The sequence below is a fragment of the Accipiter gentilis genome, chromosome 8 (genome assembly GCF_929443795.1).
Source record: "Accipiter gentilis chromosome 8, bAccGen1.1, whole genome shotgun sequence".
NCBI lineage: Eukaryota > Metazoa > Chordata > Aves > Accipitriformes > Accipitridae > Astur > Astur gentilis.
The window spans coordinates 28,190,554-28,202,299 of record NC_064887.1 but is presented as its reverse complement, the minus strand read 5'-3'; the positions used below and the strand labels follow the sequence as shown (position 1 = coordinate 28,202,299).

At 46.9% G+C, this 11,746-nt stretch overlaps 1 protein-coding gene across 2 annotated transcripts in view; it reads left to right on the top strand.

Moving 5' to 3' along the window:
- The first annotated feature begins 62 nt into the window (after positions 1-62).
- Positions 63-11,746, top strand: part of SLC30A7 (solute carrier family 30 member 7) — a 40,873-nt gene continuing 29,189 nt past the window's right edge. For both annotated transcript variants that reach the window (XM_049807769.1, XM_049807768.1), the window contains exons 1-2: positions 63-249; positions 430-531. In XM_049807769.1, coding sequence (XP_049663726.1) covers positions 195-249; positions 430-531 — 157 coding nt within the window. In that variant the 5' untranslated portion in view covers positions 63-194. The remainder of the gene's footprint in view (positions 250-429; positions 532-11,746) is intronic.

The window sequence follows — 11,746 nt, the reverse complement described above, 5'->3', positions numbered from 1 at the left end:
GCGCGAGCGGCCCGTGGCGCCCACGCCCCCGCCGCCCCTCGTGCTGTGGCGGCGCGCAGGCGCGCAGGGCTAGGCCGGAAGTGTGACTGGCGTGTGGGCAGGCGGCGGGGGGAGCGCTCCCGCCCCGTTTGGCTGCCCTGCCGGCCGGGCGCGCTGCGGCCCCGGCAAGATGCTGCCCCTCTCCATCAAGGACGATGAGTACAAGCCGCCCAAGCTCAACCTGCTCAGGAAGGTGTCGGGCTGGTTCAGGTGAGTGGGCCGGGCCGGGCCGGGCCGGGCGCAGCGGGGGCCGGGGCCGATCCCCCGCGGGAGGGACTGGGGAAGGCTGATGCCGAGGGCGCCTGGGCCGCCCGGCGAGCCGGTCCGGCCTTCCGCCGCTGCCTCCCGCTGTGCCGGCGGCGGGTGACCCGCTGTGTGCTCCGTGCGCAGGTCCATCCTGGCGGACAAGACCTCCCGTAACCTCTTCTTCTTCCTCTGCCTCAATCTCTCCTTCGCCTTCGTGGAGCTGCTTTACGGCATCTGGAGTAACAGGTACCGGGGCGGGGGAGGGGAGGCGCGGCGCGGGGCGGCCGGCGGGGCGGGAGCGGCTCCCAGCGCGCAGGAAGCGGCGCCTCCCGCCGCGGCCAGTGCCACGTCTGCCTCTCGGCGGGGCCGGCGCCGGGGCCGGAGCCGGAGCCGGAGCCGCGCGGCCGGGCCTGGCCTCCTGGCCCGCCGTCCGGAGGGGGCCGCTCGGCAGAGCGGTGGGGGCTGCTGGGGAGCTTCCCCCGAGCGGGAGCGCTCTCGTGGGTAGCCACCGGCTCTGTCACCCCCTCAGCCGGATCTCAGGGGGAAGCGCTCCTGCGTGGGGGCGCGACTCGGCGCGTGATGGAGGAACGCTGCTCTGAAACTGGTGTCTTGCTGGCCGTGCTGCTCGGCTCTTTGCTGAGGAGGAAGCCTGGCCTTGGTGTGAGTTACAGGACCCGGGGGTCGTAACCGTTTTGTGACTGCCGGTTGCCACAGAGTTCCTTTGTCTGGGGACGTGGCTTCATTTGTAAGTTGGTAGCTGGGTGGCAAAAACTAGCGGCGCACCAGACATGCATGTCCCTGAGTGAGAAACTGGATTTAACGCATCCTGGTATAGCTAAGTGGTACTTTATATAACACATAAATTCACAAAGGTGGAAGGAATAGGTGGGTCTTGACGACATTGCTACTGAAAAATCTGTAGTAAAATATAAGTGGGAATGCAAAATAGTTTCAGTACTGATGTATGGTGTACAGGTAGAGAACAGACAATGGTGGTAGTATATCCATCATGCTTTATTCTTGATAGCGAAGTTGTTTGATGTTGGTATTTTTGTCTCTATGTCAGTAGTTCAGTTCAAAGTGGAGTGGCATGGGAATGTCATTTCTTGTGGTTTAACCCCAGCCAGCAACTAAGCACCACACAGCCGCTCGCTCACTCCGCCCCCCCCCCCCCCCCCCCCCAGTGGGATGGGGGAGAAAATCGTGAAAAGTAGCAAAACCCATGGGTTGAGATAAGAACGGTTTAATAGAACACAAAAGAAGAAACTAATAATGATAATAATAACACTGATAAAATGCCAACAGCAATAATGAAAGGATTGGAATGTACAAATGATGCGCAGGGCAATTGCTCACCACCCGCCAACTGACACCCAGCTAGTCCCCGAGCGGCGATTCCCCCCCCACACCTCCCAGTTCCTATACTAGATGGGACGTCCCATGGTATGGAATACACCGTTGGCCAGTTTGGGTCAGGTGCCCTGGCTGTGTCCTGTGACAACTTCTTGTGCTCCTCCAGCTTTCTCGCTGGCTGGGCATGAGAAGCTGAAAAAGCTTTGACTTTAGTCTAAATTCTACTTAGCAACCACTGAAAACATCTGTGTTCTCAACGTTCTTCGCATACTGAACTCAAAACATAACACTGTACCAGCTACTAGGAAGACAGTTAACTCTATACCAGCTGAAACCAGGACAGTATCCACCCCTTACTCTATACCATTGACGTCATGCTCAGTTCCCATACCTTTAGTTACGTCCTGGTCAATCATCATCACCTTTGCATCCCTTTGAGACATATGAACAATGAGATATATATGTATGTATACACACACAGAGATATCATTCCTTTAGTTTATGGGTTATGTTCATAAAATGTTCATTGAGTTCATTTAGTTCCTGACTCTGGGCTCCATCTGTCATACCAGTCTTTCTGGGCAGGAGGCATGGTGCAAAGTCCTCTCAGTCAGTAGAGCAGAATTGGGCTTCAGTGCGGTATGATGAGCAGATGACATTGGACGCAGCAGGAGGATGGTGTGCACCGTTGGATTGTTGCATGCTGGAGTCAGTTCTGGTTCCATCACTACTGCACTTTGCTCAGTTTTATCACAGTTCTTTCTTGCTTGATCTAAGTAATTCTTACTATAGTACTATGGATATAGCATGTAACATTTATAGTAATGATAACATACAGTAGCAGGGTTATATAGCAACTAATATCATACAGTTTAATTCTGTCTATTCTCACCCAAAATCACATCCCCTTGAGGCACACATCGGACTTCCCCATCTTTTTGCATCAACCACAAAGTGCTCCCAGGCCCTTGAGCAAAAGCAGTCCCCCAAATGGGTTTACCTTTGCCTGAGGCAGGAGTAACCCAGACTGTCTTCCCTAATGTATTTTTTTATGTGCACTACAGGGACTTTATCCCCTTCTACAGTATGTAAAAATTCTGACTGGGCAGGACCACCCCTATTGGCAGATCCTCTGGTGTTGACTAACCAGGTAGCTTTTGCTAAATGTGTATCCCAGTGTTTGAAAGTTCCACCCCCCATTTCTCTCAATGTAGTCTTTAACAGTCCATTGTATCGCTCAATTTTCCCAGAGGCTGGTGCATGATAGGGAATATGATACACGCACTCAATGCCATGCTCTTTGGCCCAGGTGTCTATGAGGTTGTTTCGGAAATGAGTCCCGTTGTCTGACTCATTTCTTTCTGGGGTGCCATGTCGCCACAAGACCTGCTTTTCAAGGCCCAGGATAGTGTTCTATACTGGGCATGGGGTACAGAATATGTTTCCAGCCATCCAGTGGTTGCTTCCACCGTTGTCAGCACATAGCGCTTGCCTTGGCGAGTTTGTGGGAGCGTGATACAGCCAATCTGCCAGGCTTCCCCATATTTATATTTCAGCCATCGCCCTCCATACCACAGGGGCTTTAAACACTTGGCTTGCTTAATTGCAGCACGTGTTTCACATTCATGGATAACCTGTGCGATAGTGTCCATGGTCAAGTCCACCCCTCGATCACGACCCCATCTATATGTTGCATCTCTTCCCTGACGGCCTGAAGCATCATGGGCCCACCGAGCCATAAATAGCTCACCCTTATGTTGCCAGTCCAGGTCCACCTGAGCCACTTCAATCCACCTGTTGGTTATTTTGATGTTCTTCAGTGGCCCGACTCTTGGGTACATGAGCATCTACATGATGTACTTTTACAACCAGATTATCTAGCCGGGACGCAATATCTTGCCAGAGTGCGGCAGCCCAAATGGGTTTACCTCTGCGCTGCCAGTTGCTCTGCTTCCATTGCTGTAACCACCCCCACAGGGCATTTGCCACCATCCATGAGTCAGTATAGAGATAGAGCACTGGCCTCTTTTCTCTTTCAGCAATATCTAATGCTAACTGGATGGCTTTCACCTCTGCCAACTGACTTGATTCACCTTCTCCTTCAGCAGTTTCTGCGACTTGTGTAGGACTCCATACAGCAGCCTTCCACCTCCAATGCTTTCCCACAATGGGACAGGATCCGTCAGTGAACAGGACATATTGCCTCTCATTTTCTGGCAGTTTATTATACAGCGGGGCTTCTTCAGCACGTATCACCTCCTCCTCTGGCGACATTCCAAAATCTTTGCCTTCTGGCCAGCCTATGATCACTTCCACAGTTCCTGGGTGACTGGGGTTTCCTATGCGAGCTCACTGTGTGATCAGTGCGGCCCGCTTACTCCACGTGGCATCAGTCGCGTGATGTGTAGAGGAGACCCTCCCTTTGAACATCCAGCCCAGCACTGGCAGTTGGGGTGCTAAGAAGAGCTGTGTCTCAGTACCAACCACTTCTGAGGCGGCTCGAACTCCTTCATACGCTGCCAGTATCTCTTTTTCAGTTGGAGTATAGCGACCCTCAGATCCTCAATATCCTCGACTCCAAAACCCCAGGGGTTGGCCTCGGGTTTCCCCAGGTGCTTTCTGCCTGGCTCCAGGTAGGGCCATTCTCCCCAGCTGCAGTGTAGAGCACATTTTTAACATCTTGTCCTGTCCGGACTGGTCCAAGGGCTACTGCATGAACAATCTCCCGTTTAATTTGTTCGAAGGCTTGTTGTTGCTCAGGGCCCCATTTAAAATCATTCTTCTTCCGGGTCACCTGATAGAGAGGGCTTACAATCAGACTGTAATTTGGAATATGCATTCTCCAAAACCCTACGACACCTAAGAAGGCCTGTGTTTCCTTTTTACTAGTCGGTGGAGACATAGCTGCTATTTTGTTGATCACATCCGTGGGGATCTGACAATGTCCATCCTGCCATTTTATTCCTAAAAACTGGATATCCTGTGCAGGTCCCTTGACCTTGCTTTCTTTTATGGCAAAACCGGCTTTCAGAAAGATTTCGATTATTTTCTTCCCCTTCTCAAAGACTTCTTCTGCTGTGTTGCCCCATACAGTGATGTCATCAATGTATTGCAGGTGTTCCAGAGCTTCACCTTTTTCCAGTGCAGTCTGGATTAGTCCATGGCAAATAGTGGGGCTGTGTTTCTACCTCTGGGGCAATCGATTCCAAGTGTACTGGATGCCCCTCCAAGTAAAGGCAAATTGTGGACTGCTGCCAGAGGGATTGAGAAAAACGCATTAGCAATGTCAGTTGTAGCATACCACTTGGCTGCCTTTGACTCTAGCTCGTATTGAAGTTCTAGCATATCTGGAATGGCAGCACTCAGTGGTGGCGTGACTTCATTCAGGCCACGATAGCCAACTGTTAGTCTCCACTCCCCGTTAGAATTTTACACTGGCCATATGGGACTATTAAAGGGTGAGTGAGTTTTGCTGATCACCCCTTGGCTCTCCAGTTGGTCAATCAACCTATGGGTGGGAATCAGAGAGTCTCAGTTGGTGCGATGCCACTGCTGGTGCACCGTTGTGGTAGCAATTGGCACTTGTTCTTCAACCCTTAGCAACCCCACAATTGAAGGATCTTGAGAGAGACCAGGCAGAGTAGACAGCTGTTCAGTGCCCTCCATCTCCAAGGCAACTATACCAAAAGCCCATCGATACCCCTTCGGGTCCTTAAGATATCCTCTCCTGAGATAATCTATGCCAAGGATACACAGAGCCTCTGGACCACTCACAATGGGGTGTTTCTGCCATTCATTCCCAGTTAGGCTTACTTCAGCTTCCAATACAGTTAACTCTTGGGATCCCCCTGTCACACTAGAAATACAAATGGGTTCTGCCCCTTCATAACTTGATGGCAGTAGAGTGCACTGTGCGCTGGTGTCTACTAGGGCCTTATACTCCTATGGGTCTGACGTGCCAGGCCATCGAATCCACACAGTCCAATAGACCCAGTTATCCCTTTCCTCCACCTGGCTGGAGGCAGGGCCCCTCTAATTCTGGTCAGAGTATCCAGTATTCACTTCTCGTAAAATTGGCCTGGAAGTCCCTTCAAGAGGATCAGAAATAAGATCAGCCCTTCTACTCTGTTTGGAAACTGGAGCGGCATTTTTCCTGGTAGAATCCCCTTTTGTGGTGGTTTTTCCTCGCAGCTCATGTACCTCTGCATTTAGGACCAAGGTAGGTTTTCCATCCCATTTCCTCATGTCCTCTCCATGATCACATAGGTAAAACCACAGAGCATCTCGTGGTGTGTACCTTCTATATTCTCTCTCTTGGGCAGAGGAGTCCTCACACCTGATAGCTGAGACATTGGTCCTTACAGGTGGGGAATTGGACATATCCTCTTTGAATTGCTGGAAATCCTTGGACAGCTTCTCCACAGCTGAAATGCAAGCTTGTAGGGAGGAGGAGAGATTTTTTTCATATTGCTGGAGTTGGCGAGCCACTTCATCCACTGTCGGTGCCTCTTCGTCTTTCCAGGTCATTATTGCCAGTGGGTTGGCGTAGGACGATGGCGAGCTCTGTACAAACTTCCGCCACATGGGTCGTGTGCATTGGACTTCGTCTGGATCTTTGGGTAGTTGTGGGTTGTCCGGGTCATGATGAATCGTCTCTAGCACAGCTAATTCCCTCAGATATTGGATACCTCTTTCCATGGTGGTCCACTTGCTTGATTGACATATAACATCTTCCTTAAAGGGGTACCTTTCCTTCACACTTGACAGGAGTCGCCTCCAGAGGCTGATGGCTTGTGTCCCTTTTCCAATTGCCTTGTCAATGCCACCTTCCCTGGCAAGCAATCCCAGCTGCTTAGCTTCCCTACCTTCTAATTCCAAGCTATTAGCCCCATTGTCCCAGCATCAGAGGAGCCAGGTGATAATATGCTCACCTGTACGGCAGCCAAAATCTTTTCACATATCCCGCAGCTCACTCAAGGATAGGGACCAGGTTATTACCTCTGGTTCTGCCTCTTCCTCCTGTTCCCGTGATGACCCTGGTTCACCTTCATCCTTTGCTAAGAGAACTGATCTTTTTGTATATTTTTTTTCTGTACGGGGCCAACTGATACTGGTGCAGGTTGGTCTGCATGTTCAGTTGCAGTATCGCTCGCCAGGTTTTGGATAACCACAGGGTCTGTTGCCAAGGTTTGGGTAGTAGCAGTGCTCATCATTGGGGCTGGAAGGACCGCAGTGCCCGTAGCCAAGGTTTGGGTAGCTGTCGTGCTTGTTGCCATGGCTGGAGGGGCTGCAGTGCCTGTTGCTGAGGTTTGGGTAGCCACAGTTCTCATCACCAGGGCTGGAGGGGCCGCAGTGCCCATTGCCGAGGTTTGAGTGACCACAGTGCTCATCATTTTGTTGTTATGGCCAGAGACTTTCTCTTCCCCTTGAGGGTACTGAGTGGTGTTGAACAGGACTCGATAGGCATGGGCCAGGCCCCAGCACGTTGCAGTGATTTGTATCTCTCTGGAGCTGCCTGGGTGACAGCATACCTCTTCCAAATATTTTACTGGTTCTTCTGGATTCTGCACTTGTTCAGGGGTGAACTTCCAAAACGTTGGAGGTGCCCACTTTTCTAGGTACTTTCCCGTACTACACCGCACACCCTGCCACTTATAATTACCCAGCCTTGGGGCAGATCTCTGGGTGATCTTCTTAAATAGTTGTTTAACCTTAAACGAGAGCTGAACCACGTTCAGGAGCTTGCTAATTCCTAGCAGTAGGGCTAGGACCATGCAGGTCCCAACATCCCAGGAGTATTCAAATTTTTCAAAATTCTCAAACACCATTGTAACTGGACTGAAGGAGAGAGGGAGAAAGGTACCCCACCCATAGACTGGTTTTCCATGGAGGAAAGGTAAATTATTTAATTATTAATAGTTTTCCACAGATGGCTCCCGCAGTATAAAGGTGACAATGCTGAGTGCAAATAAGGGATTAATCCCACAACCGATGACTTTATCATACCATAAACCAGTGTTATACAATACATCAAAGTGAAAACCTTAATCCACCTCCCACGGATGATAAGCAGCAGAAGAGGGACTACATGCAGCAAGCGAGTTGATACATAACAGAACTTTAAAAAACAGAGCAACAACTCTAAGAACACATAAATCAACATAATGACCAGCGACTATTAGACCAATATAATGAATGCTTATAACAAATTTGTTTTAACAGGCTCTGGTCAGGTTTGTCGTTATCTCAACCCTTTGGGCCCCACATTGGGCACCAAAATGGACTGTCGTGGTTTAACCCTAGCCAGCAACTAAGCACCACGCAACTGCTCACTTACTCCTCCCCATCCAGTGGGATGGGGGAGAAAATCGTGAAAAGTAGAAAACCCATGGGTTGAGATAAGAATGGTTTAATAGAACACAAAAGAAGAAACTGGTAATGATAATAACACTGATAAAATGACAACAGCAATAATGAAAGGATTGGAATGTACAAATGATGCACAGGGCAATTGCTCACCACCCGCTGACCAACACACAGCTAGTCCCCGAGTGGCGATTCCCTGCCCCCCCACCTGCCAGTTCCTATACTGGATGTGACGTCCCATGGTATGGAATACACCGTTGGCCAGTTTGGGTCAGGTGCCCTGGCTGTGTCCTGTGCCAACTTCTTGTGCCCCTCCAGCTTTCTCGCTGGCTGGGCATGAGAAGCTGAAAAATCCTTGAGTTTAGACCAAACACTACTTAGCAACAACTGAAAACATCAGTGTTCTCAACATTCTTCTCATACTGAACTCAAAACATAGCACTGTACCAGCTACTAGGAAGACAGTTAACTCTATTCCATCTGAAACTAGGACATCATTTAAGCCCAACATTGTGTCCTTCCATGTGGAACTTAAAGTAGTCCTTATCAAAAGCTGTAATATGGACACAGATTTCTGGGACTCTTCATCAAGAGTCCTGAGTGAATGCAGCAATGCGGATTTGGAAACAGCTGCATCCTAATATTTATCGTGTTTCTCTGAATCTCCCAAACTGTACTATAAAATCCTGAACCTTGATTACAGTAGTTGCTAGTGTACTACTAGTGAGAATACAGTGCTATCCTGGGCATAGACTATATCATGGCAATGTGCTAGACCATCTCGGGTGTGCTTGGTTTTGACTTGCATGTTGATTCACTTTGATTCACTTTTCAGTTGTGTGAGGATTATTGTATGCGTAGCCGTTCTACTCGAATATGGATGTTTTTTGTAATGGCTCAGAGGATACAACAATTTTTGACAATGGTTCAGGTATAAAGAGCTTTATGTTCATATGAGTTTGTTCCAATGTCTTTCTTTTAAGCATTTTTTTTGGGGTAGTGTGACCAGAAATAAAATCTGCACCAGAAAAAGTCCTGTATGTGAGATAATTAAATGGAGAAACTGAAGTGACACTTCCGAGAAACATGTCACTGAAGAATTGGGCTTACTGGAATTGAGAAGACTCTTATTTATTTTTGTTCATTATAGAGATTAAGAATTCAGATTTGTTGGATAATCATTAGTTGGGCCTCTTGTTTCTATTTCAAGTCACTAGTGTCAGGTATCTTTACATTAAGCCTAGATTTTGGGCTAGAACAAAATAGTATCTTAGCAAGTATCTCTTTTGTAGAGAGGAGTAGCAGAGAATATGATGAGGAATGCCTTCCGTCAAAGCAGATGGTTCATGCCTTGGAAGAACAAACACATAACAAGCAAACAAGGAGCCCTATAGGGAAAATTATTTCATCAGTTTGAAGAGCACAGCTCCTTTGCTCATCACGTGAGAGATGCAGAAACGGAAAACGTTTGTGAAGGGCGTTTCCTGTATCATCTTGGAGCACTTCTTTATTCCACTGTGGTCTGTTTTGGGTATGGCCAGTGCCTGATGCCGCAAGTGTTAGAAACGTCATCTTGAATTCTGTTCTCTCTTGTGTCCTTGATGATGTCAGTGAGTGTAAGATAGCAAGGCTGACACGATTATTCAGATGATTCTTCCCTTGACTTCCACAGACTAAGGAATTTCTTTTTAATTGCGATTCTGAAAAGTACACTTCTATCCGTTTAAATTTAAGCAGATTGCTGTGAGTTCTTTGACTGGGATATTCGTATCTCAAAATCAAATCTATGATTTTAGCCCCCCAAATTTTTGTCAGCAAGTTCTAAAAGTCTTCAATTTTAATTTCTTTTTTTTTTTTTTTTTAGTTCTTAACTTCTTACATTCTCCTTAGCTTTTGTTTGCCAAGTAGGTTGTTTCCTGAAGTCATATAGCTGTTTTGTCATTTATATGATCCTCTTAGAAATACTGTGGTATGTTGGTGTTCCTGAAGCACGGACAACAAAACTGGATATGGTATTTTGCGAGCTGAGAGCTTGTTTAAAGTTGAAATCTGCTACTTGGGCTGTTCTGTTTTAAAATACTATTATGTGCATACTTGTGTAATTTGGTTTTAAACTTGTGTTATTAAATCAACTGTGGAAGCATCCTCATTTAGACATAATGTGTTTGAGTACAGGGTTTCTACTAGATTATTATACTCTGGATGATGTGTTCCAGTTCTAATGGAAGTTCTTCATGCATCCCATGTTGCTAGCAGCTGATTGGATTGCTTGTTTACTTTAGTAACTAATCACTTTGCACCCAGTTTTTTAAGGTGTCGTTAATTTACAGGTCATGTAAAAAAACCAAACCAAAACTTGGATGAAATCAGATTGGCCTCTTACTAGGCTTCCTGTTATTTGTGCAGTTGAATCAGTTATAGCTGTACATGCAATACAGAGTATGTTTATGCCATGTGGTGAATTGTGCTGCAGACACAGTCTGTACTGACCCCTGTTGATAAATCCACATGCCTCTGGCTACTTGGAGATGTTAGCTTAGGTCTTGAAAGCAGCACAGCTGTGTTGCTGTTGCACCTATGGTAAGTCTTGTCTCTGTGAGATTTGAAGGTGTGAGCGCGGTGCCATGACAATTTGCTGTATGATTTCTGGTTCTAGACCTACTATGGGATTTTGTTTCAATAACGGTCCTTACACAGTCTTCTCTTTCCCAGCAGACTCTACAAAAAAACAAAAACAAAAAAAACAACCAAAAAAAACCAAAACAAAAACCCCAACTCAGAAACCACTAGCTATCTCTGTTTAGCCATGCTTATTCCTTCCATTTCATAATCATTACAAACTTAAGGTTAACTGTCACCCTAAATACCTTCTATCTGAATGTTTGGTGTGTTGTGTGGGGTTTTTTTCCCCACTGGATCTTCCTTAATGCTCAGAACCAAACCTAAAATGAGCTGTTTCCCTATGGATGTCACCTGGTTTTGGGGAGGGGGAAGCTGTCACCTATACCCTTCAAGAATTTGATAGGGAATTCTGTTGTGCTACTTCATAGGCATCCAGCTAAAACCTTTGGTCTTCCTTTAAAGTTTGTTCAGAATGACTTCATCTGTTTCCTGCTTTGGTGGCTAGAGCACCTAAGGACAATTTATCATACCATCATCACCCTCTACCTTAAATGTGTTGTAGTTGTATGTATATATACCTCTGTATGTGTCCATAAAATATATATGTAAATCTATAGAGAGCGCAAGACTTTTGTTTTCTGTCCTCCAAACCCTCTCCTTCCACAGCTGAGTGTTTCATCTGAAACACTGCAGATTAATCTTGAAATTGATTTCTGTCAGGTTGAAATTGTTTGGTTTCTTAATGTGAAGTAGTTCAAACTTTGGTTAATGAAACTTTGTATTTGACTTAAGTGTGAAAAGGTGGCTATCCTCTAGAACTTGTTACTACCAGTAGCTGCTTTTTGTTCTTCAGTTTCTAAGAACTGAGTTGTGTACATAATTAATTGTTCTTAGACAACCAAAGGATTGGGGAAATGGAACTTTTAGGACACATGCAATAACAAATGCTCATCAGTACCTCAGTATCATACGTCTCTTCAAATATGAAGCAATTTTTGTGTTTTGATGCACACACTTCCTTGCAGCCTTACAGAACCTGTTTACGATTAGTAGTTTAGTAAAACTTGGCAACTGTTGTGGGTGGTGTTAAATCCAGTTTACATACAGCCTACAAACTGAT